The sequence below is a fragment of the Stegastes partitus genome, unplaced genomic scaffold (assembly GCF_000690725.1).
Source record: "Stegastes partitus isolate 25-593 unplaced genomic scaffold, Stegastes_partitus-1.0.2 Scaffold210, whole genome shotgun sequence".
NCBI classification, from domain to species: domain Eukaryota; kingdom Metazoa; phylum Chordata; class Actinopteri; family Pomacentridae; genus Stegastes; species Stegastes partitus.
The window spans coordinates 203440-230492 of NW_007577941.1; the positions used below are offsets into that span (position 1 = coordinate 203440).

Sequence of the window (27053 nt, forward strand, 5' to 3'; positions counted from 1 at the left end):
TTAAGATGTGCATGAAAAAGTTTATTTTCCGTCTGTTTTCGGTATCAAATTTAACATCTTTACAAAAATATATCTTCTTAAATCTTTATCTTTTTTTTTGCAAAAATCACATTTTACAGTATCAGAACAGATTGCACAGTGATTTCAGAATAATCCAACACAAGATGACTTGATAAGACACATCAGTGTGAAGGGTGAGAACAATCGACTAGATGCTTTGTGAACAGTTCATCAAAACTCAAGAGGTCGGAGCTTCAGTAAGCATTTGGTGCACCATGTTGTTGAAGATGATGAAACCAGTGGAGTGTCTTTTTTTTCTTTTCTTTTTTTTTTAAGAAATCCAACCAAACAATGAATGTCAAGGAGCTGAGATGACCTTTGGTGCAGTGAAAGTCATAAAGCAGCTTGCTTTAGTGTCTGCTCTGTGAACCCGGCTCTCGTCACAGAGATGGAAACCTCCATCCACTGGGCTAACAAACAATGGTAATCCAGGCAGGCCAATCTGCTTAATACAGAAGTTTTAAGTTCATTCAACAGCAGCATCAAGGAAAAGACGAGCGAGACTTTGTGTACAGTAACGTTGGAGGAACGGCGATGGAAGAAAAGCAAAAAAAAAAAAAAAATGGAAGAGAAATGTGACCCGATTCTCTGAACGCAGCAACAGCTATTCAGTGAAGGAAGCAAGTAAAATCTTCACCCTGAGGCCGGAAACAGGACGGCTGTGAAAAAACCTGAAGTGTTGAGCGAATGAGTTAAAGCAGAGCAGGTGACAAAGCAAGAGTCATGTATACGGCTGATGACTGGATCCTCGGTACGCTGTTTAAAAAAATGCACGTTAGTCCCAGAGGTTATTCTGCTGTGGTGATGATTCCGACACAAAAATCAATGACACCGTCTCAACCTCAAGCAGCTCAGTGTGATTAAACAGGAAGCACCGCCAGTGACCGGACCATACCAGTGGTTCTGTATGCTTTTTCTCAACCCGTTTGTACCTCTCAGACTTGGAATTTTGCATAACTCACAGGTCATTTGACAACATTAAATGCGGGGTTTTTTTCTGGTGTATTGCTGAGTACAGTCAATTAAGAATAACTAATAAAACCACGAGAGAATTTCGTCTTTGTTGTTTAGCAGAACTTGAGGGAAAGCTGTTCATAAAACCTTTAACTCACTGAGTAAAGTCTTCAAAACAGCAGTAAATGATGTCAAATGACCTGCTGGGTTTTTCAACGGAGGTCTTAAGATGATTCAATTAGAGGTATAAACTGTGGCTACTTGTGTCTCACATAAGAACCTACAATAACCGTCAAGTGAATTATTATGAAACAAGAAGGGGAAAAACTGACACAAACTAAATCTGACAGTTTCTAGAACATGTTGGCACAGACAAAAAACTGCCACCTTGAAGTTGGAAACAAAAAATCTATGATGTATGAAGTGGCTGATTATGGTGATTTGACTAAAACATGCCGAACCCTTGGTGTGGTCACTTAGCCTGGCTTTTTAATCACACTGGCTGCTTGTGTCACGGCTCTGCTGAAGTGGGTTCGACCTGAAGAGAAAGAAGGGAAGAAAAAAGAAATTAATATTCCAGCACATCTGCAAAATCTCAGCATCCTTCATCCCCTAAAGTACCTGCAAAATAAAGCTTTACGTTAGTGTTGTGTAGAACCCAGCCCAGTAACTGACTTGTATGAATATTCTGGTGTCATTAGCAGCCATAGTGAAGGTCTACTATGCAAACATAATAAAAACCAACTGACATCTGATAGACAAGCCTTCTCTAAAGGCTCCACTAAAACCCCATGAGGCAGTGTGATTAGAAAACCACGCTGCTAGTTAAATTACCAACTGTAAAATCACGTTATGATGAAAATTACTTCATCAAATCTAAAAATAATCACATTTCATATATGTAAGAACCTCTTCAGATTAAGGTACAGTTAGATCCAATATGAATCTGTTCTGGCGTTACGAGACCAAACGTCTCATAACAATATCGCTACGACTGGCATTGCCGGTACTCTTTCAAATCCACAGGATTCACCACAGCGCTAAAACTCAAGTGTAACCCACAACATGGAAACACAATAAATACACAATGTCAGTAAACAAAAACCTCTACAACAGCTCGACAACTCAAAAGCAAAAGGAATCAAACATAAATAAGTCAGTTTAGAAACAGTGCAACAACATACAAAAAAAAAAAACAACAAAAAAAAAAAATTTGAAACCACGTAACCTCAAGTTTTACAAGGAGAAGGGCTTTTAGGGGTTCAGACATTTTCCACACACCCCGTTTGTACCAATACCTTTAGTACTTGTATGTTGAAATGTAGCTACCTTTACTGGCAAGAATCTAATATGTGCAGCTTATTTGAAGACTCTTCTTCTTTTTTTTTCTTTTTTTTTAAGTTGATGGCTAAATTAAGGGAAATACCACTAAATTTATGAATGTGCTTCACACCTGCAGATGGGACAGCAGCAGTACTTGAGAACCTGAACCACTATTTCTTAAACAGCGAAATCAGGGAACTTGACCTGTGATGTCATCCAGATGCACAGCCAGGGGTAGGTTTCCTCAACGTTAATAAAATACTGCAGATTAGAAAACGATATTCTCCAAATTTTCCCTCAAGCCCAAAACTATCTCCCTCTGAAATCACATAAAACCCAAAGGTTGTGTTTCTCATCTCATGAAGCTGCACATTAGTATGACATCACGGTTAAATTAGCAGGCCAAAATTTTTATTGTTTCTGACTTTAAAGCAAATAAATTTAGTTTCAAAATTCAGTGACATTCCCCTTAATCTTTATGAGGTAGTATTTCTTGCCATATTGTTGTTATAGCCAGTTAATCTACAAAAAATGAGAAATATTCTAAAAAAAATAAGTCTAATCCAAAGGTAGTAAATGGCTTTTTAAAAGTATATATGATGCAGTGTAAATTACCCAGGAACTTACAGAGTACGTAAAGTACAAATGATTAAAAATGTGGCACAAATAATAACGGTACTTCATCATAAAAGGCACCAGACACATGGACATCACACACAAGCACACATCTTTGGGCTAAAGTATAACCGGCTTCACATACCCGCATGTTCACGGTATATTGGCCATGTTTTTATTTTCTTGTTTTCCCTTAAACTTCTTGTCAAATGTCTTATAAACAGAAATGTGGTCCAGTCATTCCTCATTTTAGCTCTAAAATAAAAACAAACCACGTGTAAAATGATTTCTGTCTGGACACATCAGCATATCCTTACATATAAAAACGATACAACATGAGGTAACAATAACGGAAAGAAATTCAGCAAGATAAATACTGAGTGAAACTTCTGGCCTACTTATGTACAGGATCACTACGCAGATAATGGTTGCCCCGCCCTCGACTTCAAATAGCGCAATCCTTCGTCAAACGCACGCATAATTCACGTCTGAACTTTAGTTGTTAGCGAATGTGGTTGAACGACGTGTGAGCTGTTTCAACTTTAAACCCAGAATCAACAAAAATGTTACATGATGAAAGAAAGAAAAATTACAGAGCGGCAGAAGTTAAGCCTAACTGATGAGCTATATTTATTAAATAATGATGTTTCATGAGATAAGATTTAAAGTCAGAAATGTAAACTATGTAGCATTTAGAGAATTTAAGGTTTCAGTGATGTGGTAGCGCTCCCCAAACGAGGGCAAATCCTCAGAGAAAATCAAAACAAAGTGATGCAGTAGACAGCATACAAGTGTAGCTACTTACAATTTCTCAAACATCTTTGAAGAAATTTGAGCTTTTGTCAGGATATTTAGGACAATGTACCTGCATCACAACAAGGGGAACTTCATTTATAGAGTATTATGGTGAATTTCCTTTACGGTTCTTCTCTTTTATCTAAGCCAAATGATTTACGTGACGGAAAACTGTTGAAAGTGCTATTGAAGGTACAATACGCAGCTCAGTGATAAGGCACCAAATTATCAGCTGATAGTCACATGAGTTCAGGCCAGCTATTCCCAATTCCAGAGAAAAGTAAGGAATGTATCTGTGCAGAGCTTTACAGAAATGTGTTTTGATCCTACGTAGACCTGCAGCCAATTCTTTCAGAGCTCCCAAATATGACAAATCCTCAACAACATACATTTAGATTGTAATCAATAAAAAAATCTCTACATACACACTCCCTCAAGACACACTCAGCACAGGCAAGACAATAAACTGCAATATAAATCAGACGTACAGCTACAACACATCCCAAATTAATTCCAGTTAACAGTTAAAGGATAACAGTCGAAACAAAGAGCAATGCCCAATGACCGAAAATGAACCTACATGAGAGGGATGATTGGAACTATCTATCCAGGAAGCAGCACTGAAACTGAAAAACACCAGAAAACCTATTTGAGAGGCAACATTTACAATCTCACAAAACCCACTTGCAATTTAGGAAACAAATGTTACGGATTCAGTCAGTGTTCTCTGTCAAATGTTTAATCCTCACACCCAGGCCACCTCTGCGCCTGTACGCAACATCCCCACTAGGTAGTGCCATCGACCAATAAACTGACGAGAGACGGTACCTGAGAGCAGGCTTGGGTTGGAAAGGATGAAGCGTCAATAGTGATAAAATGCTGCCATCTACTGAGGGGGAGAAACACTGCGAAGGAGAAGCCCATACGGACAGGCAGACCACATTCTGCCAAAACCATTACCTGCATGATAAGCAAACAAAAAAAACACTACGAAGAGGTCATGTTCGAATCATTACGTTCGAGGGCCCTTTTGCATTTCTTACTGTGACTCTCGCTTAAGAGAGGAGCAACCATTATCCCATGATAAATTCTACTTAGTGTCCGAGTAAGATGCAAAAAAAACATTCTTTACAAACTACATCAAAGTAGGATTAACTGTCCAGTGTCTCTCCAGTGCCATTTTATTTTTTATACAACTACAGACATCTGGCAGGCAGTCAAACACAGGCATGCTCGCAGCTAATGTCTTTGTGTTCACTGCTCCAAGCCGACTGGAGACGAACGATGAACGATGCTTCTGTGCAGAGACGTTGAATGTCAAGTGACCCCAAAGAGATGATGGAATATTCTTAGACCAAGGTAGAGTTGTGCACGAGGCTCCCGCGTCGGGAGGAAGGGACTTCGCGTAACAGGACATCCTGGGTTTATTGTGCTCCTCATCCATCAATCAGCGACACATCAATGTGGGACAAATCAATCATATGCCTGCGTGGTAATTGTGAGAAATTTTTAACCACTGTGGACCGACTTACTGATGCTTACAGCAGCTACAATCTGAGAGCGTCACACTGGCAACATGCAAAGGCCTACCACGGTGTGTGCTCACTTAACTGTCACGTCTATTAGAAGGCAGAAGGAATGCTGATTACCTGTGGAAGCTCATCTGGAAGCTTGCTGCGTGCTGGGGACTGGAAAATGTGGCGAGCGCTTTCCTCTGCTGGGGAATCATTTTGAACATCTGCAGTAAACAGAAACGGAACGGACAAACTGAATACAACTGGATACTCCTCTCATCCACAAGAGGGAGTGGGGGTGGTGAAGAGAAATGGAATAATTAATTCACTTTTACAACCTAACCTACCCAATCGCTACAACAGAGGGCGCTATGGGATCACACATGCGAATGTTTCATTACTTCGGTGGGTGCAAGTAATCATCCATTTTTCAAAGTTTTCGGGTCGAGGCGCTTGTCTAAATGTAGAACTGACTTTCAGACACACGTGTTGTTATTTGCTGCTACTTAACCTGAGCTGAGTATTTTGCTACTCTCTATGCAAATTAAGATTCTTTAAAAGCACAGAAAGTCACAAAAAGGTGCAAAAATACTATTAAAAAAAAAAAAAACAGTGTCAAGCTACGACGCATTCAACGCCTACCTCTATGGGGCCGATGGACCTGAGAAGGTTCTTCAGCTGCAAGTCGGTTGTAGATGAGGAGAGGCCCTCGATGGAGACGGTGCAGCATTCCCTCTCCGCAGTTCTTTGGCTCTGTCTGGTGGACATTGGACGACCTCGGCCTATCTGAGCGGCCCCTCTGCCTCGGCCCCGGCCCGACACAACAACCTACCGCGACACAAGAGTAGGAGAAATCGCCACATGAAGGAGAAAATAAAGAGGGAAGTGAAGAGACAAAACGGCGAAAATACAGACTAGACCGTTTCCTGCTTAAACAGACGTGCTGATGCATTCAGCCATGTGGAGGGGTTTCTCAGCACAAAGGTAAATTTAAATTTGAAACGCCGCGTGTTTTCCTCTTGCACCTCTCAGACTCGTCAGGCTTTTACATGATTGACTCATCATATTTCTACATTGAACATTCACGTCAGAACGTGACGCATGTGGCATGGCATATCTTCATATGAGCTTTTGAGTGAGAGGTATGTTTCTTGAGCTGCAGAGGAAGAAGAAGAAGAGGAGGAGGAGGAGGAGGGAGAGAACCCAAAAAGAAGGGAGAGGAGGTTGTGTGTGTGTGTGTGTATGTGTGTGTGTTGGGGCGGGGGAGCATAAAGGGAGAGGAGCCATGCAAGCGTTATGGTGGCTGCCTTACCCTGTCAGCGTCAGTGAGTATGGTAACTGTGACAGGAGCCTGGTGGTGACAGGCGTGCAGAGAGGCCAGGGGACCTTGTGTAGCCCCCTGTGTTACACTGTTTTCAGCTTGTCAATACTCCCGCACCTGGCATACTGTCCTGTCTTATTACAACTACTGCTCGATTGGTATGTCTACTGAATGCCAGGGTAGAGCCACCGGAACAGGACAACTTTACAGGAGACATTTCGGCTTCTTTTATAGAGCAGCTGCCATTACGCATGCAGTCTACACTGTTAATAAATACATTTTAGGTGAAGTGGTTGCTAGTGTCCACAGCACGCAAGAAACCGAGAGCTCATTTATGACATACCCTATTTTGCTGTGGGTTGCCCATGCCCCCTCGGCTAGCCGGCGGTGTGCCGCCTGGTCCCTGTTGCTGCTGTCCTGTCATGGTAACCTTCCTTTGGATGCCCTGGTTAAGCGGAGATGCTGGCCAGGTGCCTTGTTGCTGCACTGGGCCGCTGGTGGCCTCAGGCCCCTTTCCACTCTGGATGGGGATGATGGAGGACAACACTAATGTAGTATTCCGAACAAAAAATCCAGCCTTTATCTCCATTTGCAGGCATCACAAATTCATGCTCACATTAAGCATTTAGGCAAAGTTGCTTTATGGACGACTGGGAGAAATGCAAGGCCATATCTACAAAGTAAACTGAAAATCTGGCAGCATTGGAGCTGGATTCCTATCAGACCGGCTGTGGAGAATAAAGATCAACCCAACAAGGTGATGGTCTCATTATCAAATAAAGTCACAGCTCAACTCTGTTGACATGCAGGGAGGAATTGAAGGTCGTCTCTTTCCCGACTCTGCAGAAAGATGTGACAGATCAATACAAGGGAAGAAAAGAGGCGATATCTCTGACCTGTCCCCAGCTGAGAGTAAATGGATTAATCCCTCCTATAGAAATCACAGCTCCTGATTGCACCCATCAAATGCTAAGCTGCATTACACTGGAACGACAGCAGCTCGATGTGTACCCCATCCCCCTTGCACACCCCCCTTCTCCCCAGCTTTTGTGTCTTGCGCTGCTTTGTATTATCCCTGATGAAAATATAATTTGCCTCTTATCTGTGTGCCTAAGCCATACAAATCCAAATCCTCAAAAGTGGCAACTTTCTTACACAGGTATTATGTTAACCCCCCCTCCTCCCCCTTCAACCAAGAAAGATTAATTACAAGGGTCTTGGATTGGCATCTTTTGTTGCCTCGCACCTGAGAGATGGAATGATGGAAAAAAGCAACTGAGGGATGACAGAGAGGACGAGAGTGAGAGAGAAAAATAAGAAGAGAGGAGATAACATTGTCAAGCTCCCGCTGATGACAGCAGAACAATGTGGAAGAGGGAGCATCTAGAGAATCGTCCCTTTCACTGCAGCTATAGGCCTTAGCTGTTTCTTTCTGTTTCCATCTCTCTTTCTCCACTTCACATCCCACTCCCCTTTTTTCTTCAAGATGCGGTACATCAGATAGCTCTGCGCAGGTTTCCATTAACGCAGTGACACCCAGTTATCTTCATCTGCAGCCAGCCTGCGATTTTGGCTCGGCGGCTTGATCCTCTGGGATGAAGTCGGAAAGCAGCTTATTTCAAATACTATCACATCCCACCAACATGTCTCATCAGTGACAAGTATGAATGTTTAACATGCATGCCTTTGTGGTTTTTCAATAAAGATTAATGTGCAATTAAGGCCACAGCAGTAACGTAGCAAGCAAATATAAAATAACCAGCAGTGGTAATTCTGGACTTTATCTGCGTTACCGTCGGTCTTATTTTACCCTCTCTAAGGCCTCTATCTTTAAAAGAATACTCCCCTGTCCTGAAAAGAGGATATCAACCTTTAAGAGCTTTGATGAGGTGTCCCCAACTATACAGATAAATGTCATACTTCTCTCTTTAATGCCTGCAGCCTTTCTATGTCTTAAAGGTAAAATGTACGTAAAAGGCATTGTGGCTTAAATACCAGTTCCCAAAGCTTAAGAGAGGAAACTCTTAACAGATCAATTTTGCCAAAATGACACAGACATCACTGTGTCATTCCCATAGGTTAGATATCATCTAGATTACAAAAAGACAGAGAGGGCAATCAGTGGCATTTCCTTTCAAAACTATGTAGTTTCCCTTGTGAGTAAAATCTGCTGAAGAGGATCAAATAAATGTCAAACCAAAACACAAAAGAAGGTGTCAGATAAAAATGAAATCGTACACTTACCGCTCCTGAAAGTTTGACGACTCTGACTTTTTGCGGCACCTGCTGGTCTTCGAAACTAGAATTCTTGGCCCGCTGCATCACAGTTCTTTTAGCCCCGGGTTTAGCTCCTTGAGTCTGAGCCTGGCCAGGGTTCACCGAAGGAGTTACAGGTATGTTCTTTTGAGCACCCTGAATAGACTGGACCTGAGCACCGGGTCTGTTTACGTTCTGCAGATTACTGTTTGTTCGTTGCTGGTGCGGCTGCGGCTGCTGCTGCTGCTGATTTTGCTGTTGTTGGTTCCACTGTTGATCTGGAACAGGCCCGGGAGTCGGTTGCTGCTGGGTGCTGCCTTTAACCATCTGCAGTCGCGTCTTGACATTGGGACGCAGTGCAGGGGTCTGAGCAGCGCTGCTGGCAGGGATGGAGTTGCCCTGATTAGGATTCCTTAGTGTCTGATTTAATGATTGCTGTGTTCTCTGAGGAAACGGTCTCTGCTGTTGTGGCTGCAATTGTTGCTGCTGTTTTTGTTCCAGCTGTGGCGGCGGCTGCTGTGGTGGTAGTGGTTGTTGTTGTTGTTGTTGTTGTTGTACAGGGTGTGGTGTTTGCGGATTTGGTTGTGCAGGCTGAACCTGTGGAGGAGTGGGGCCTTGGCTTGGTGTCTGGGCATTAAGTCTTTCCAGCAGCTCCTTCTTTCTCATGCCAGCCTGCATCTGTCGTCGCATCTCTTTCCTCTTCAGGATCTCTTCTCTCAGACGTTTCTGCTCCTCAATCTTCATGCGATACTGCCGCGTCTCCTCGTCCTCATCAGGGTCCTGTGGCACAAAACAGAAACTGAATATAGGACTCAAATGGCAGCTGTGGACCACCGTGTCCTGTTTGAGCCATACTGTATGGCTTGACACTCAAATGTAATTGAAGTCAAAATCCATGAGAAAAATGTGACTGTATTGATCTGTTCTTTCCAACTGAATGAGACTGACGTCATAAGCAAGTTTATGATTTGGCTTTTTTAGTGTATTCTTAGCATCAAGTTTACAGTACACTTTTGGAAGAATAATTGACAAAAATAATTTTATTAAATAATTTGTGCATGATTCAAACAAACTCAATGTTTACAGTTTGTTTTCACTCTATGGGCCAATGGGGAAAACCACAAAACTCGTCTAAAAAAAAAAAAAGCTGACCTGTGGTGCCGTGCTTGACGGTGTGCTTGGGATTTCCTTGCGAATAACTGTCCTGCCTGCTCCCCCGGGCTGTGGTTCGGTCTTTGCAGCAACTTGGCCTCTTCCTCTTCCACCGTAAGACATCGGCTGAGTGTTCTGCCCAGGACGCATCCCCGGTGTTGTCTTGGCAACAGGCTTGATGTTGGCAGCGGGGAAGGCGGGGGTGGTGGCAGGGCGGGTACTGTTCATGTTTGTGTTGCCAGGTGCTACAGGGAGCTCCCGTAGGTTACTGTTGCGCTGCTGCATTTGCTTGGAGACAGGTGCGTTCTGTAGATGGGAAAACGTAAACATTTCCTGTCGTGTCTTGAATCAATCAGATTCTAAAATACATTTAAATTCTATCCGTTTTTGCCCACACTGGGTTTTGCTTACTGAGGAAAATACTGACAGAATAATGTATAGTAATTAGACTGACAGTGATAAAATAGAACCCCCATATATCTGTTAACAGTTTGAACAGAAAATAGATGAGCTAATATGTTAATCTCTCACCATTCTCTGCCTGTTGGACATGTTGCGCTGTTGGGGGTTCTGAGGGCGGGGAGTCATCTGCCTGGGGCTACCATGCGCCTGCTGTTGATGAAAAGGATTCTGGCCATGGCGCATCATGGGGCGAGGCTCACCGAGACTGAGCTGTTGCTGCTGATGATGATGGGGTAAGTCCTGCCTATGGTGCGGCTGCTGCTGGTGCATGGGCTGATGGGGTGGCATTTGGTCATGATGTGGAAGCTGGGAGACAGGAGGGCCGTGCATTAAGCCCTGAAATAGCAGAAAAAGCAGCAAAATGCACATTTATTATATTTATTACATTTTTTAGAAACTACACAAACAGCATTCTTATGAAAGTTATTCTCAACATTAAAATGGGCAATTTGTGAATACTTGCAAACTGGTGTCTACATGTGTCCACATGATAGCGCTACAATATTGATTCAAGCACTAGAGGGAGCTCTTGTCTACGTCTATTGACAAAAACGCAGAGGTGCCAAACAGACATGTGTCTCTTTCTTCAACACTTGAGTAGCACTGAATATGGTAACTAGTCAGATCAAATTACCATATTTAGCAAGCAAATCCAAGAAACAATTGGAGAAGGAGCAGAGAAATAGAAACACAACTGCTGAACCACACAAAGACACATATATTGGTTATAAAAAATCACTTACTCTTAGTCGTACCTGCATCCCAAACTGAACTTGTGGAGGGGGGAAAAGGTTCCCCTGCTGGCCAAATGGCTGACGAGGGCCCATGAAAGGCCTGGGCTGGTTAGGGGGGCCACCTTGTTGATTCAAGTTCACCATCCCCTGGTGACTCTGGTGGGGAGGGAGGTTGGGTCTGGGGGGTTCTCTGGGAAACAGTCCTAGTGGGCCCTGGCCAGGCTGGTTAAAGGCTGGTCCTGGTGGGCCGAAGCCCATGTGGCCCGGGCCGGGCAGCTGCTGCTGGTGGAGGTTGTTGCCGCTGTTCATCAGAGGGCTGGGGCCCTGGTGATCAAACATGTGCTGCCCTGGAAACCGTGTTGAATCTGAGCGTTCTGTGTTCACACAAGGAAGGCGAAATAACAACAACGCAACAGAGATGTCAGGTTTTTTTCTCCTTCGGAGCAAATTTCAATACACCAGTAACTGCATCTCCAGATGTACACTGTTATGGAATGGGGAAACACAAAAAGACAACTCCATCAAGGTAAAAGTGGGTTATTCACTCTGCAAAAAAAAAAAAAACGCAAGTAAAAAACGCAAAATATGTATGTTTAATGCCATTTCCAAGGTTCATTCATATGTATATATGATATACACACACATGCATTTAACATGAGTTCTACTAATAGAGCAGCACCAGAAGGCAAGCAGCATACCCTGTAGGTATAGTGCCAGAGGTGATGATAAATAGGGTTAAGTATGCTAAGAGCTTTGTAACCCTCGTCAAGGCTGGGTGTGAGACTCACCTCCCATAAAGAGGGGTTCTCTGTCCTGGGGGCCTTGAGGTGGCTGGTTCCTAAAGGGCTCCATGTGATGAGGGGGCCGCTGGGGCTGACCAAAATTACCAGGCATGTGCTGCTGGAAGTCTCCCGGTCCCTGGGAAAACACAAAACTCATGAATTATAGGCCATTCTGGGAACTCAAAAATCACAAACAAATTAAACTAATGAAAAATGGGAATTTGTGGGGTATTGCATCGGGCAGGGAGTGCTTGTAATTGAAGTGCTAGGGTCATTAAAAAGACGCTGAATCTTGGGTTGTAAACATCAATATGCATGACAATATTAAAGAAACCCTTCAGCATGAATTTGTGAGCAAACCTGCATTAATGCTACGTGGGGCTTTGTTGATAAACCTTCTAAAAGCCCGTCTCTAACAAGGAAAGGGTATTTCAGGAGGGGATAAGTGCCCTCATCTTTGTTTCAACCACTTCGTATGTTCGACAGCTTTCTACTCATTGCATGCACGCTACTCCCAATCTATCTTCCAAGGAAAACTAGATAACAACCATTTAATCCCTCCTTGGAATTCGAATCCCCCTCATAACTGTCTCCTTTATTCTTTTAAACATCCATCTCTGTTGAAAAATTAACCTGCTATTCAACACGTGGCACTTCCACAAATGGGCTGCTTGCCTCCTCCAAGCCTATTGTAAATTACTTAAGATGCTATCAAGGCTTAATCCATCTTTATTCCACTGCTGTGTGGAGGTATTTAGAGAGGAGAGGTGTTAGAAAGCTAGAAGGCCAGAGTCCCAAAAACTTGCTTAACATAAAGTTAATCAAAGGGGCTTACAAAGACAGGGGATCACAATGGGGGCACAATCATACCGTTCTAAAAGGTCAGGCAGGCAGGTTTTCACAATGAGGACTCTGGTGTCCATATAATACCCCCCAAATAACACAGCTCATCCTCTCACTTTTAATCCTTGATAAACAGTCTGTGGGCTGCTCAATATGTAACTGATGCTTCGATAGCTCGTAGCTGTGAGGGGATAACCGAGACAAATGTAATGGAGAGGGGCCAAATGTCAAAGCATTTAATAAAGAATGGAAATTTGAGTTTAAAGAGACGTTTTGTTTCTGGGTTACATGCTGACGTCTTAGCCAGGATCAATAAAGACTGACAGCGTACACCCGTATACTCTTTGTTTTCAAGGCATTAAACGCTATTGTGAAGAGATCACGGTTATGGAGTAGAGATTGCAACCACGTGCCAGCAAGAGGGCATTATTTTGAAATAGGGAACAAGAAGTGAACAAAGCTCATACTTGCAGCATTTTCAAATAGTGTGGTTGGTGGTGAAGCTAAAATAATTAGTCAAAGCATTAGTCGATCAACATGTGCAATAATTAGGATAAATGATACATAGTTTAAGTATATGTTAATATTTACGTTTTTTTTCCTTCTACAATAACAGACTATTATTTTTAACTGCTTGTCAGATAAACGAGCAAGCTGAATGTCAAGGTTGGTCCTGTGCAATTTTAAAGGGCATATTTTACTCTTCTTTTTTTTCTTTTAATATATATAATTTTTTCAATCAATTACTCTATTGAGGATGGGCTGCAGCCAATCACAATAATCATGAGCTGCAGCTACTTTGTAGTGAAAATAAACGTCTGAACTGAATAAATATTCCTAATAATGACTTTAATTGGCGTTGAGATTAATATTTCAAAACCAGTCTCCACCAGCAAAAATGTAATGCAGTAATACTAGAGGCTATGACCCCCCATTTGCCTGGCCTTTTAACAATTAAATTTGATGGGATGATAATGTATGATAATCATGAGTAATCAGGTGCCCACTGATAAATGGAATGTTGCCGGCTGGTATGTCACCTGCATTTCAAATTGTGTCCTTGGCAACAGCAGCCTAAACGCGATTGACAGCTGGGAAATCCAACACTATGCTGTTCATCATCCCAAGTGTCTGCATAGCCTTCCCACCCCACATTCTACTGTCTGATAAGAGCCAAAGCAGCTCCTTGCAACCAATATCAATATCTCACAATCACAGACCTCAGGGAACAGGAATTGCATGATAATGACACTAAGGGTTGGAAAAAGGTAAATAAAAACACATTTTTTGACAAAGATTGACTCTGGTGGAAAAGCCCAGCTCATTTGGCAGCGGGGTTGTAAATCCACATGAATGCAATTGGATGCAGCTATTTTCCTATGGCTAATTTGCATAAATCCATATAAAATGCACTTTCCAGGAAGATGTCAGTCAGCACCGGCGCCACCTGATGCCTGGGCATCATTAACTAGAAAGATGGAGTAACTTAAGGCACTTTGGCTGACTTTCTAGCGAGCCATTTCCCTCAATACAGTAATTACTTTAAAGGCATTTCTGTCATCTCTTGGATGGGCTCTTTGTGAGTGAAATAAAGGACCTTTTCTAACAGGAAATCACTGACTTAAGACCCCTTTCTCTGGCGTGAAATCCAGCCTTCAGAATATATGGTGCAGAAAAGCAAGAGGCTCACCCCAGCCCCATCAAACCACCATGTTTCACTAATTCAGATACCGTTCAAAAAAGGTCTCTGTGCCTTTGGGACACAAACTTGTGGAAAGTGAATTTTAACTGGCAGTATATCCTGGTTTCACAATTCCATTATGTGCCAAGCTGGCTAGTCTGAGCCCCAGCCCATCCATGAAGAGCTGCTAACTAAGTCCCGCCACTGCAGCCCCAACCTCCAAAAGTCTACAGCCTAAAGCCCCTATCACGCATTTCCAGTTGTGCAGCCAGACTCCTATCAGTGTTTACAGATTTGCTTTAACAGTATTTGGCCAGGGCAGACAGTCTAATTGAAGTAATGATATTGCCCTCACAAAAAGGGACGCTAACCGTGTGAAGAGGGAGAGAAAGTGAGGCGAAAGGGAGGTAGAGGAGCAGCTGCTACTCACAGGGAACCTCTGAGGACCCTCAGCAGGTCTGGGCTGGCTCTGAGCAGGAGGCATCAAGGGCACTGCAATGAGAGAGAGAGAGAGAGAGAGGTAGATACAGAGTGAGGGGGGGGAGGAGGAGATGAAAATGAGAGGCAGTAGGCAGAGAGAGGGTGGTGATAGTAAAAAGGAAGGAGACCATTAGACATCTCCATGCTAAAGGCTCTTAGTTAGGCGTACATGTGAAATTTTGGCTCAGAGTTGCTCCTCACATCTTTACACAATTGGACACAGACCACAGAGCTCAGGGAAAAAATAAACACATGAATAATTTGTTAGACTAAACAAATAAAAGACAGTTGTGGTTTAGCAACATTTGGCACAATTCTTCATGCTACAAGCATTCTGCTTTACAATAAGGGTTAATGAAACTGTACGTCAACTTCTACAAATGGTAAATATTCAATTGCAATCGATCACTTCAAACAAATATATATAAATAAATTACACAGATACACAAAAGAATGCACACACACTGACACACACACACAATCCTAACCACAGGCAATCCCAGATCTTCCAGAACACATCTTTCTCTTGGGAGCGAAACCCAAACTACACACGGTAACATGCTTTGCAAACAAAATTTCAATCTTGGCCTGGACAGACAGGCCAGACAACCCATCTCAGGAAATGAAATAGTGATGCTGCCAGCAAAAATTGGAGGAAAACCCATTACTTGCTCATTCAACCAAACAACAAAATGACATTCTAATCCAGACACCTTTCAGGACGGAGTAAAGATAACTGCCGGCCAAAACAGCACCGTGCCCCTCAAAAGGGCAGCTTTCTGATTAAGTAGCAACAATTTCTGTTAAAATGAAAGCTATGGTTTTCAAACTCAAAACTGAAATGATAAACCTCAGATAAATAATATCTAAAAATATGAATATTAATTGCATGTATGCGTCTTCATGCAAAGAGAAAAAAAATTGACTACTATGGGACTCTAACGCCAATTTGGCACAAGACAAAAAGCATACTCATTTAAATTTAAACACACAGCTTCTAGCTAATGGCTTAAATTTATGTCCAAAATCACAAACAGAATACAATATTTATACAACAACAGAGATTTCTGATATAATTAGCTATATAATTCTAATCTAATGCATCAGTCAATATTGAAAAACACTGTTCATGAATTATGTGCTTGGACATCATCATTCAATTTAAAAAGTTCCTTTACAATAGACATGACCCTTTACTTTGTAGAGGTACCATTCTGTAGTCCCCTACTGGATATCTATTTCTCATATTAAATCTTGGCACACTTCACCATGTGGTGTAAACTCAGGGTTGTCATTTGATGAGGCAACTGGAGGACATAATTAGGAGAGCTTGGTTTGATCAAACATACCTCCTTGTGGCAGAGTTGTTGCCATTTATAAATGCCATTGCAAAATTTGTTTGATGGCTATTACTCGAGCAGCACTGTGGTGAAACCCAGAAAAATACCAGAAAATTGGGGTAATTATTTTAAAACTAGTTGCCTAAAAACATAAAAACAAACAGCACTTGGTTGACACTGGATTAACCTACCTTGTACAGGGGATGATGCAGGCCCTCTAAAGTGGGGGTTAATGTGGATGTTTTTGGGCTGCGGAGGCTGCTGCTGGTGATGCTGAGGGAAGTTGGGGGGCGGGGAGCTCATCATTCGTGGCGGTGGCTCCATCTGGGGTCGCAGTGGCGGGGAGCGATGAGCCATGTGCGGGGGGATGAGGGGCTGAAGGGGCTGCTGGGCCAGCGGGCGCCCATGCTCTTGGAAGGGAGGAGGTCCTCTTGGACGCAAAGGGTGGTGTTGCTGGGACTGCAGTTGCTGCTGATGAGGCTGATGAGGAGGAGGCATTCGTGAGGGTGGCTGTTAATTGGAAAGAGACGGGGAAACGGAGAGGAGGGAAAGCCAAAACAACCTGTCAAAACACATTTCTTTCGAGAAGATTCTGATATCATTACTTGCAGCCACGTGAAGACGCACCAACAAGTCAATTCACCAGCGAGAACGAAGATGGTATAAAATATGTTCGCGTTTATAATGTGTTTTCTTTGGAATTTGTACACGTGAAGACAACCTTGGCAGAATCACAACATACATTTTTAAAGTGAGCTAGTACAGGTAAGAAAAAACAGTAACCAACACCAACAGCCAGGCTACCTGGTAGCATTGGGATATTTAAACTCATGAATGCGTCAACTAATAAATGTTGGAAGAATAATTATATAGTTAAGTGATGTTTCAAATGGGTACTTGATAATTGGTCAATCTGTTTACCAAACAAACAAACATGTCAGTGACCAAAGAAGTCAAGTGGTTAAACCTGACAACTACAGTATGTTGTAAAAAGCACACACTCATTAACAGCAGTCAGCAGAATGTTTGCGGTGTTGGCATGTCATCCATGTGCCATTAAATTTTCATTTCCAGTGTTAATGTTTTGTTGTGAATTTTACAGCCTATTATCATTAATTAAACAGTCCAAAATAACGCAATGCTAGAGTTAAATGTCGTGCAGCATTGTGAGGATTCACTTTCATCCTCTGGTCGCTCCAGCTGTGAACAACTGGGGGGAAAAAAACACTTAATTGATATTGTTGATTGTTAGCTAAAGCCTTGGGTTATAAGTTTAAAGCAACCCAAGACACCAAGGGTTTATGTGTTGAGAAATGTTGTAAACTCAGCTATTACATCTTAATTATTTATAGTATGATTTGGCATTATAACACCATCAAACAGCCCAGACTGTGGTGAAAAGGTGATATCAGTTACTTCACTGTATCTTCCAATACTGAATATATACTATTTTTTTACACAGCAATTTTATATGACCACATTATTTATGTAGAAAAATGTTGTTTTGGTGAAATTTAAAACAATGTAGCCTTGATAAAAATGTATAAATTCATTCACTGATCAAATCGGGAAAAAAAAAAAAAAATGGAAATGTGTCATGACTAACAGGGAGTGATTAGAATAATAACTAGTCCTGGCCCAGTTGCAAAATTATCATCACTAGTTCCTTTAATTTAGGTTACACGTTCAATGTGACTTTTTCCCTTGACCTTCAAAAGTCTAGGATGAATTGATGAGCCACTTATATCATAGGATTAAATGCTTGGAGTGATATCTAATAATATAAGCCCACAAGAAACTAAATCCTGGGCAAAGAACAAATTTACTTTTGTGTAATACTGTCTAAATGGACTACCGCCAAACAATTTGCTATAATCCACATATCAACACTGATACAGGGAAGCAGAGTGCTTTGACTTTTGCTGTAGTGGTCTACGATATTAAAGAGAGCAGCACGAAACAAAATACACACCAAGTACAAAGACACACAGCCTTGCTGTAACTGTGACAAATACAAGAAGGTAAAAAGTTGAGCCATATCAAATCATCTTATCCAGTGAAGCCCTTATGCTCCCTTTAGCTACTCTTCAAAAGAAGTGGTTCAGTACCAAGTGATGCAACACTCTGTGCAGTCAAACTGATTATCCCTTTAAAGTTGTTCAGGTGGATGACTGTACAATGGGTTACCTGCATGCCCATGTTTCCCATCAGGGGGAGCCTCTGGTCATTCATTCTTCCTCTGTTTCCTCTAAAATCTCCCATTCCGAAGCCAGGAAAACCTCCTCTTCCTCTGCCTCCTCGCCCTCCTCCTCCGCCTCCTCTGCCTCGGCCACCATACCGGTTTTGTCTCTTCTGCCGCTCTTGTTCCTCAAACTCCATTAAGTCTTGCTTGGCCTTCTCTGATAGCTCTGATGAAATAGGAAACAAAGTCAGCGCTTGTAAATTAACTGTCTGCGGAAAAAAAAAAACTGTATAAATACATTTATTTAACAGTGTACAGGGAGAGCTTTAATGTCAGAAAATACTTGAGGATTCACTCTGGCTGTCAATAAATCAAGAATAAATTATGCCTAACAGGAAGAATTTGTACCAAGCGTCTCAGGGATGTTCCTCCTTTTGTTGCCTGCATCTGCCAGGCGCACAACAGCGCCATCCTTTCTCTCAGATTTGAAGCGTATGCGGCCAGACTCTTCATCTTCCTCGTCTTCCTCCTCAGATTCCTCCTTTGCTTCATCTTCAGGCATAGTTGTATTATCACCCTGGAAACATTTTTTTGAGATTAAAAACAGAAGTCTACATTTTCTTTATCATTTTACTTAATAACTGTGTGCAAATTCAGGTCAGTGGTGAGACGCTTTACTTACTTGTGTTACATTTTTCTCATGGTTTTCAATGCATCTTCAGATAATAAGAAAAATTAATGTGTTTTTTGTTGCATTAAATTGTATATACCAAAGTCAATGGTGTAGCATTTTCCAAATTCAACAGTTAATGGTGTCCCAAATGGTTAAAGTGATTAGCATAGAAATGCAACATCACAGCCAGTGACCTGTAACTTCTTCCAGAGAATAAAGCTAAAAAATTTAGTCAGAATCGTTTTTCAGTTGCAAGCAATTTTCAACTTCTCAGTATAAATTTTCTGAAACAAATTAGAATGATAAAAATGACACCAGTGCTTTGATTGCATCATATATAATTCCTGCACCGCTCAACACTCCCGCGCTAAGTTTCAACAAGGAATTCTGAAATAAATGCAATAAATGTAAAGGTGGGACGTCTTAGCATACTTCTTCTGTCTCATAGGCGTGAGGTCCCTCAGTGGCGTCTTCTTCATCCTGCTGCTCTTCACCCCCCATCTCCTCGGGGTTCTCTTCCTGTTGGACTCCATCTTCATCAAGAGGCGCAGCACCGTAGGAGGTTTGGTATTCATCATCCTGTAAAGACGATAAGGACGAAACGTAATGATAAAGTTGTAACAGCTCTCCGATAAGGATTAGCATTGTAAGCATTGCTGGAAAAACAATCTCTTTCTGCTGAAAATAAAAAATTGTATTTATGCTAAGCAATGTTGATATAATGAGGGGCAAATAATTAAAACATAACAAGTGAAGGGCTAAAATAAATACAGGAGGGCTGATGATACACCTTACTTGGCAGTTTAGTCAGATAAAATCTGAACATTTTATGAAAAAAAAGACAAAAATCATACCGAGCACACACAATAAAATGTTATGGTGAGGATTTTGGGGAGGCACCAGGCAACCCCACCCCTTCCGAACCCAAATTACCATAACAGTGGGAGCAAGGCTTCATTACTATTCCTGACAGCATTTGAAATTCAATGACATGTAAATGTTTGACATGATATACAGAAATGCAGGCACAGATAAAAACACTCCTCCCCGCTTCAATGATGGTGAAAATATCATTGACTGACTCCTCACAAATCACTCCGTTATTGGCCGCACTGTAAGTTCATGACTCCATGCCAAAAATGCAGCAAAGATGCAGACATTCTGGGAGATGACAAATCTTTTTTTTCCCTTTTCTTTCCATTCCATAACAAGATTTCCTTTCACCTCATGATGCAACCGCTTCATATAATCCCAAAAACACATCTTGTTTATTTCATAAAATCAACAAGCAAGGTTTGTCAAATAGCTGCTATCAGATGTGCTAGTAATTCCAGTATTCTCGGTGCAAAACACCCTCGAACAAATACTATTTGCAAAAAAAAAAGGTCAGACTGCAGGTCACACAATAGTGTTTGGTGTTGTGCTCCATTAACCTGCCAACAGCTGTATGTATAAATGGAGAAAAGAAGAAAAAAAAAATCACTCTTAGCAAACCAGACGGACCGACAGCCTGCCCCAAGGGAACACAACAGCTTAATCCTTTAAACTGTTCCACAAAATGCTCAATGAATGCCATGGTGAGCAAAATGTCAAGGTCAGGCAGGTTAGTGACCTTGTAAACAGTTATTGCACATAATTCAAATACACATCCACACCTGCAGACATCTCCCAAAATCCAAAAAAGGCAGCCACTTGTGCTAAGAAGGTCAACATCTTATCTTTATTTGGAGAAAGGAGGTAGGCTAATATATCTCTGTCAGGTGCCAAACACAATCACACCACAGTAAATGGACCATAACAGACATTTGCACATGGATCCGCTCTTATCTTTGATCCTCTTAGCCTGGGCTAAGAGGAAAGGGAAACGAATAAAAGGGAAACTCACATCAATCATTAGAAAACTGTATGGAGTGTCCTCAGGAAGGTCAATAATCTTTTCACCTGCATGAGACTTTATCAGATCCAGTCTAAAGCCAGAGATAAAAGCCCCCCACATTAACCTCTGCCGATTGGCAGCACATCTCCCCAACACAAAGCAGCTTCTTACTCCCCCAAAGATACAGGGCCCAAGGTCACAATGGCACAGGGATTTGGAGGCGACAGCAGAGCATTACCTCACGCCAAACAAGCTGTCAACAAAACTTTGTCAGCAAGATGGAGAAATGAACTGGAAGGAAGTGATAATGAATCTAATCCTCCCCTGCCCAAAAACGCCAACCAACATCTCCTTCTCCTGAATAGATTTTCAATCCTGACTGTCCCCTTACCGAGACAAGAAAACTGACATTATCTCTTGGATACAATAGAGTTGGACAGAAAGGAGAGTGGGAGGATGTGTGTGTGTGTGCGTGCGTGATTGTGTGCTCGATTGTGTGCGCACGGGCTTTTACATGTGAGTAAGCAAATGTGAGAACTCACTTGAAATTCACTATCTATGGGCTCATTGATTTGGATGTCTAGCACTTCATCCTGGTAGCCATCGTCGCCGTCTGCCATCTCTCCGGTGTAATCCATTTGGTCTTCAGGCATCCCCGTGTTGTCTTCCTGACTGTATTCGTTCGTATATGCCTCTTCCCCCTCTTGCTGATAATGCTCCTCCTCTACATCCCCTTCTTCACAGCCCTCTGCACCCAGGTTCACAACATCATCTGTGTAGTCTGCTTCCTGCGAGTTGTCCTGCTGGTCATCGGATGTGCCCAGGTCGTATGTGGCATTGAGGCTGACATACTGAGCGCTGAAAACAAACAAAAACAATAAACAATCCAAAAAAACATGAATGGAACATGATGGAAATATAAACGAAATTTTAAACCGAAAAGAGAAACTTGAAAAAAATAGCAATGATGTCGGATGACGAACTACCTCGCGTTCATTTCTTCATCATCACTTTGAAGAAGGTCATCATTCAGCTCTTCATCTGATACTTCGGAGGGATTCTAAAACAAACAAAGGAACATTATTGCGTGATATTTTAAAATTGTGTTCCACTTTTCTTCAAATGTGTATGTGTGTGTGTTCATGTTGTGGGGGCAGGGGACCACCTCCAACCCCAAAGGATGCTCTATTCCCATGTGGTGAAGGCAATCTGGGCAGGTCAACAAAATGCTTTTTTGTCCACTGTACTTCCTCCTGGTTCACATCAACAATTCCCCCTGTGGAGGAGCCACCTGCTACAAAGGCCACTGCTCACGTATACATTGTAAATGTTCGCTATCACCTAATGTTCAGATTATATTTTTCCCCTTGTAAGCAAACAAACCATACCAAGACACCAAGTGCTGTTTTGGTGCCAAGCACGAAAACACAGAAAAGAAAAAGTGAAATTCAAATTGTTTTTGCTTGTTCTTACCTTTTTACCTGACAGCCAATCCTCCTCCAACAATTCGTCTTCCAAATCACTGTTACGGAGAAAATACCAACAACAAATTAGCAGAGTCACATAATAGGGGATTGTGTTATTCATTTATAAATAACTGTATGCTGCTTTACATAATACTGTCACGCTGCCTATTTTATTATCAGATAAAATCTTGATTAAGATATACTTTACTGTCGGAAAGAAAAATTTGTCTTGAGCAATAGTGTCACAGTACAGCTACAACATCAAAACATTTACCATAACATACAGAGAAAAAAGAAAACTTTACTCACAGTCTGATATTTAGAGTGAACCAAACAGCTGGAATACATTAAGCTAATTTTGCAATTTTTATAATATCCCTTTTTCATAATATTTTCAAGAGAATAAATCAAGTTAATCTGCAATAATTAAGTTCTCTGTTTAACTATAAAGCCTATTATGATTTTTTTTAATAGCAAAGGTTGCAGTGCTGTCTCATTCCAAACATTTTAAAATGTAACTAAACCACATTTTTGCAAACTACACAGTATAACGTATTCGAACTTTCATATGATAACCGGTTTCCACAAAAGTAACACACCTTTCCGATGAAACAGAGTGCGCCCTACCTGAAACCAGTTCTACGCATGCCAACACTTGGGGCTTGACTTACCAAATACATTTTTTTTTTATACACAAAGATCATGATTTGTGATATGTTTTTTTAAATATGAGACATACTGTAGCTTCAAGTCTTGTGGACAGACTACAGATCAAAGGCTAAAACCAGACTTTGTTTGGAATTTTAACTGAGCAATTAAGTGCTGCTTTATGGGGGGAAAAAAATCGTATTTAAGCAATACACACCAAGTTGCACTGTATATTAGCTAAAATGAAGCTGCTTTACATAAGTCGATGTTTTGTGTTTCATGGATAATGACGTTTGTAGGATGGAGTTTATTACAATATCGAACCTGTTTTGATAGTGACGACCTTAGCAGGCTATAAAGGAAATACAGTACAGCATGTACAGACGGGAGAGCCCGACACCATGACTTACCTCTCTAGATCATCATGTTGACCTCTCCTCCTGCGTGACCGCTCAGCACCGGGTTTGTCATATTCATCAAAGTCATAATCTGCAACAGAAAGGCAGTTTTACAAACAGATCGGCTCTCGTCAAAGCGATTATTTATACTAATAATATGGCCCCTTTTCACAAATGGCCTACGTAGCCACAGCACAGTTCACAGTAGAAACTAGTAAACTCTTTAAATTTGTAATCATGACTGTTGTGCAAAAATATAAAAGCTATCCAAAGATTTAATTCACGAGTCCTGAGTTACAGTTGTAGTTTTACATGTTTATAATGCTGCCCTGTTATCAGATCATTTTAGTTTGTAGTTGTTCCACCTAATCCTCAACAAGAAATTGTCTTCTCATCATATGTCATCCTATCCTTTGTCTGATCATTAACAACAAATCTCTGGCATAACGTACACCTATAAACATTATGTTTCCACAGGTTTTCCCAGCCTTGCCAATACATAACATTTGTCACACTGGCTCTACCCAAGGGAGCACAGCCACTGTGAAATCAGGCAAAGGGCAACCTTTGATTCCCTCAGGGTCACACAGTAGATAAGAAAAACATAACCAGAGCAATGACACCACACACACATTCTCGAAAAAAACATTTTATATAATACAACACGATGTTGACAACAATGTCAAACTGATTTTTTTTTTTAGGGATACTTGGTTCCAACAACGTTTGCTCTGCTCCATTTACTTCAACAAAACTGGCACAGGCACTGACTGTGATATAACTGTTACTTCAGACTGACAGAGTGAGGTCTATCTGTGTGGGTCAACCTGCAGGAGCCGACACTTCCTCACAGGGTTGTATTTTTAAATCGCAATTAACAAAACTGGCAACTCAACATTTTGGCACTGGCTAAAACCTCGATAGTGGAAGACACCAAAAATCCCTCTGTGCAGGAAAAACCCTGTTTCATGACCTTCCTTTCAAGCAAGATCTAAATCTCCCTGACTGTGGTGAACAAGCACTACAATCAGAAATGGAAACTAAATAATATTTGTCACTTCACTGATATAAAAAACAAAGAGAGGGAAAGAAGGGGGAGGGAGCGAGGAGAGTACAGCTAGAAAAAAGAGTGAACTTGAAACTTTTAGTTGTTTTTTTAAAGTCTTTCAAACTACACTGCAGAGAGGTGTCAGTGCTAACATACATCCTTTCTATGGCGGGCAGCTCTCAGTATAATGCAATTAATTTTGCACCAGTGAGTTGTTAAATGGATCAGATAGACAGTACTCACAAACTTATAAACACAGTAAATGTTGCATGGATAGGCGTACCAAGCCAAGTTTTTTTAGTTGTTGTTCTATTTCTTATTCATTAGATGCATGTAAATAACTGGATAATTTAGCATGTGAACTTAACCAAGATAAAAGCCACAGCCTGATGTAAATGTGGAAAGCCAGGCACCAATTCCAATTTTCATTCTTGCTTGTAAAAAGCCACAAAAATAAGAGCTACACTGACCTGTTACCAAACTGACTATTAGCTAGCTGCCATGACTGAAGCTACTGAGTAAATTACTGACTAACTGATTTATAGCAAGGCGTGTTCTAATTTATGAGTTGTATTAGCACGTTGTACTTAAATACATCACTAGTTATTATTTGACTGGCTAATTTGGGAAGAGGCGAAGGTAAAGCTTGGACATCCAGCTTTAATGTGCTTATAACTCCTACCATAAACCTGGTGCACGAACATCACCAACTCTATGGACGTGTATGGACTGTGACTATAACTGATGAGCTGATAGTATATTCTGATGGTGTCTACAACTCGATGCTAATCAAACACAGCAGCAACGTATAGAACAATATGGAATAAACACACCGCGCAAACTGCGTCATAGTGCCTTTTATACACACATGCAGTCTTGAGTTTATACCAACTCGCAACCAGGGGAGGAAATAAAATCAAGTGGGTTAGGTAAGTTAACGAGCTAAACAAGCCGTCACAATTAGCAAAACAACTGCATTCTCTGTGTGAAGGGTGGTATGTGCTGTCAAAGTTAGCTAGCCTCTAGCAGGAGCAGCGCTACAGAAGCTAACGCTATATGCGAGAACAAACGTCCGACGTTATGAAGCTATTATACACTTTAATCGCTATCATAGCAGATTAAAATTTCAAAAGTTAGTTACAATTCAAAGAAAACGTCTGTATTACTCTGGACTAAAGTTACCTAATCAAGAATTAGACATTTTTGGCATTACTTTGGTAGCTAGCTTGCTTGCTAATAATCTTAGCAAACAGCTAACAACTATATATTTAAGCGAAAACGATGTCAGCCTTTTAGCTTAGTTTCTGGATTTCAGTGAATATAAACTGACTTCTGCCGCTAATTAAACGCAGAGCTTTAAAAAACATGGCTGCTTATTTATATTTCGCTTAAACATATTACCGTTAACAACTTAGCGTCAGGCAATGGTGCTCACTGACGTTTCTTCGCGCTAAAGCTATTTTAGCTGACCACAGCTGCGGTCCGCCGTTCGGCCTACTGACTCCTGCCTTGTTTTCAACCGCTCTTAGCAGTTGCTAGCCGCATTAGCTCAGTTTAGCTCCACTGCTAACTTAGCATTGTCGACAAAAATCCGCTGACATTACTCACCCTGAGCGTTGGCCGACATGTTGCAAGGCCCGTCCCGCTTAGAGTCTGACTACAAAACTGCAGAGTGCATCTAATCGTCAGTATTTGACCATTATGATGGCACAAAACATAAAACTAGCAAACGAACAGCGTCAATGCGGCAATGATTTCGAACCGCGACCAGAGTACAAACATGGCAGTGATGTGTTTGCAGCGATGATGCATTGTGGGTGGGGAAACACCAAGTCCCTCGTTTGCCGCACGAAAGCGAGCTGCTTGACAGGCCAAGTAAACACACTGGCTGACCATTATACATCTGATTTATAGGCTGTCTACCCTCGAATTTTGCATGTAGCTCTTTGCAAGTGTTGGCTGTGCGATCAAACAATCTGCACCACTGGATAAGGTTCGCAGCTGATTGAACATAAACGCACACCTCATTAACAGATTTTATATTATCTGTAAATAACTAGGCATTTCCTTTATGAGTTTAGAATTCTAAACTATTGGTACGCTATGAATACATATTATTTTAAGTTTATTTCTCTGAAAACTGAAAACATGGCTCTACAAAACCTCAATAAAAGTTAGGTATTTATATTTGTTTTATGATGACTTGTATTACAACAAGCAACCAAACAACAAAGTCATTATTGCTTCATCAGAAACAGTTGCACATTCTCATGTACTTTCTCTCCTTATTTGTACATTTCATTCTACTTTTTCCTGTTGCTTTAAACATTTAGCTTGTTAATCCATTTTTTCACAATTTAACGTTGACAGGAAATGACTACTTCCACACGTTTCATGTAAAAACAAGAACAAGACACACAAAGCTGAATTTATACACACAATATGTAAGT

General features: G+C 41.4%; 1 protein-coding gene across 4 annotated transcripts; it reads right to left on the minus strand.

The window, feature by feature from the left end:
- Nucleotides 1–26413, minus strand: rbm33a (RNA binding motif protein 33a). Of its 4 annotated transcripts, none has more exons than XM_008280790.1 (19): nt 26212–26413; nt 23568–23646; nt 22517–22565; nt 22030–22103; nt 21586–21901; nt 19600–19746; nt 18903–19071; nt 18500–18720; nt 16504–16822; nt 14923–14984; nt 11975–12104; nt 11208–11560; nt 10522–10788; nt 9991–10296; nt 8827–9618; nt 6926–7102; nt 5904–6089; nt 5397–5485; nt 1–5232 (listed from the first exon to the last, which is right to left on the minus strand). In XM_008280790.1, exons 1-19 carry the CDS (start codon nt 26228–26230, stop codon nt 5184–5186), a joined length of 3804 nt encoding a protein of 1267 aa, XP_008279012.1. In that variant the 5' UTR covers nt 26231–26413; the 3' UTR covers nt 1–5183. The 4 variants fall into 4 exon arrangements, with proteins under 4 accessions (XP_008279012.1, XP_008279011.1, XP_008279013.1 ...); XM_008280789.1 differs by having other exon boundaries at nt 11196–11560; XM_008280791.1 differs by lacking the exon at nt 6926–7102 and having other exon boundaries at nt 11196–11560.
- Nucleotides 26414–27053: the final 640 nt, after the last annotated feature.

Coding starts and splice junctions, on each gene's coding strand:
- rbm33a (XM_008280789.1), bottom strand. Junction 22,104..22,516: donor ATTGGCTGTCAGGTAAAAAG/GTAAGAACAAGC, acceptor TGTTTGTTTTAG/AATCCCTCCGAAGTATCAGA. Junction 12,105..14,922: donor AGGGTCCTCAGAGGTTCCCT/GTGAGTAGCAGC, acceptor GTGTTTTCCCAG/GGACCGGGAGACTTCCAGCA.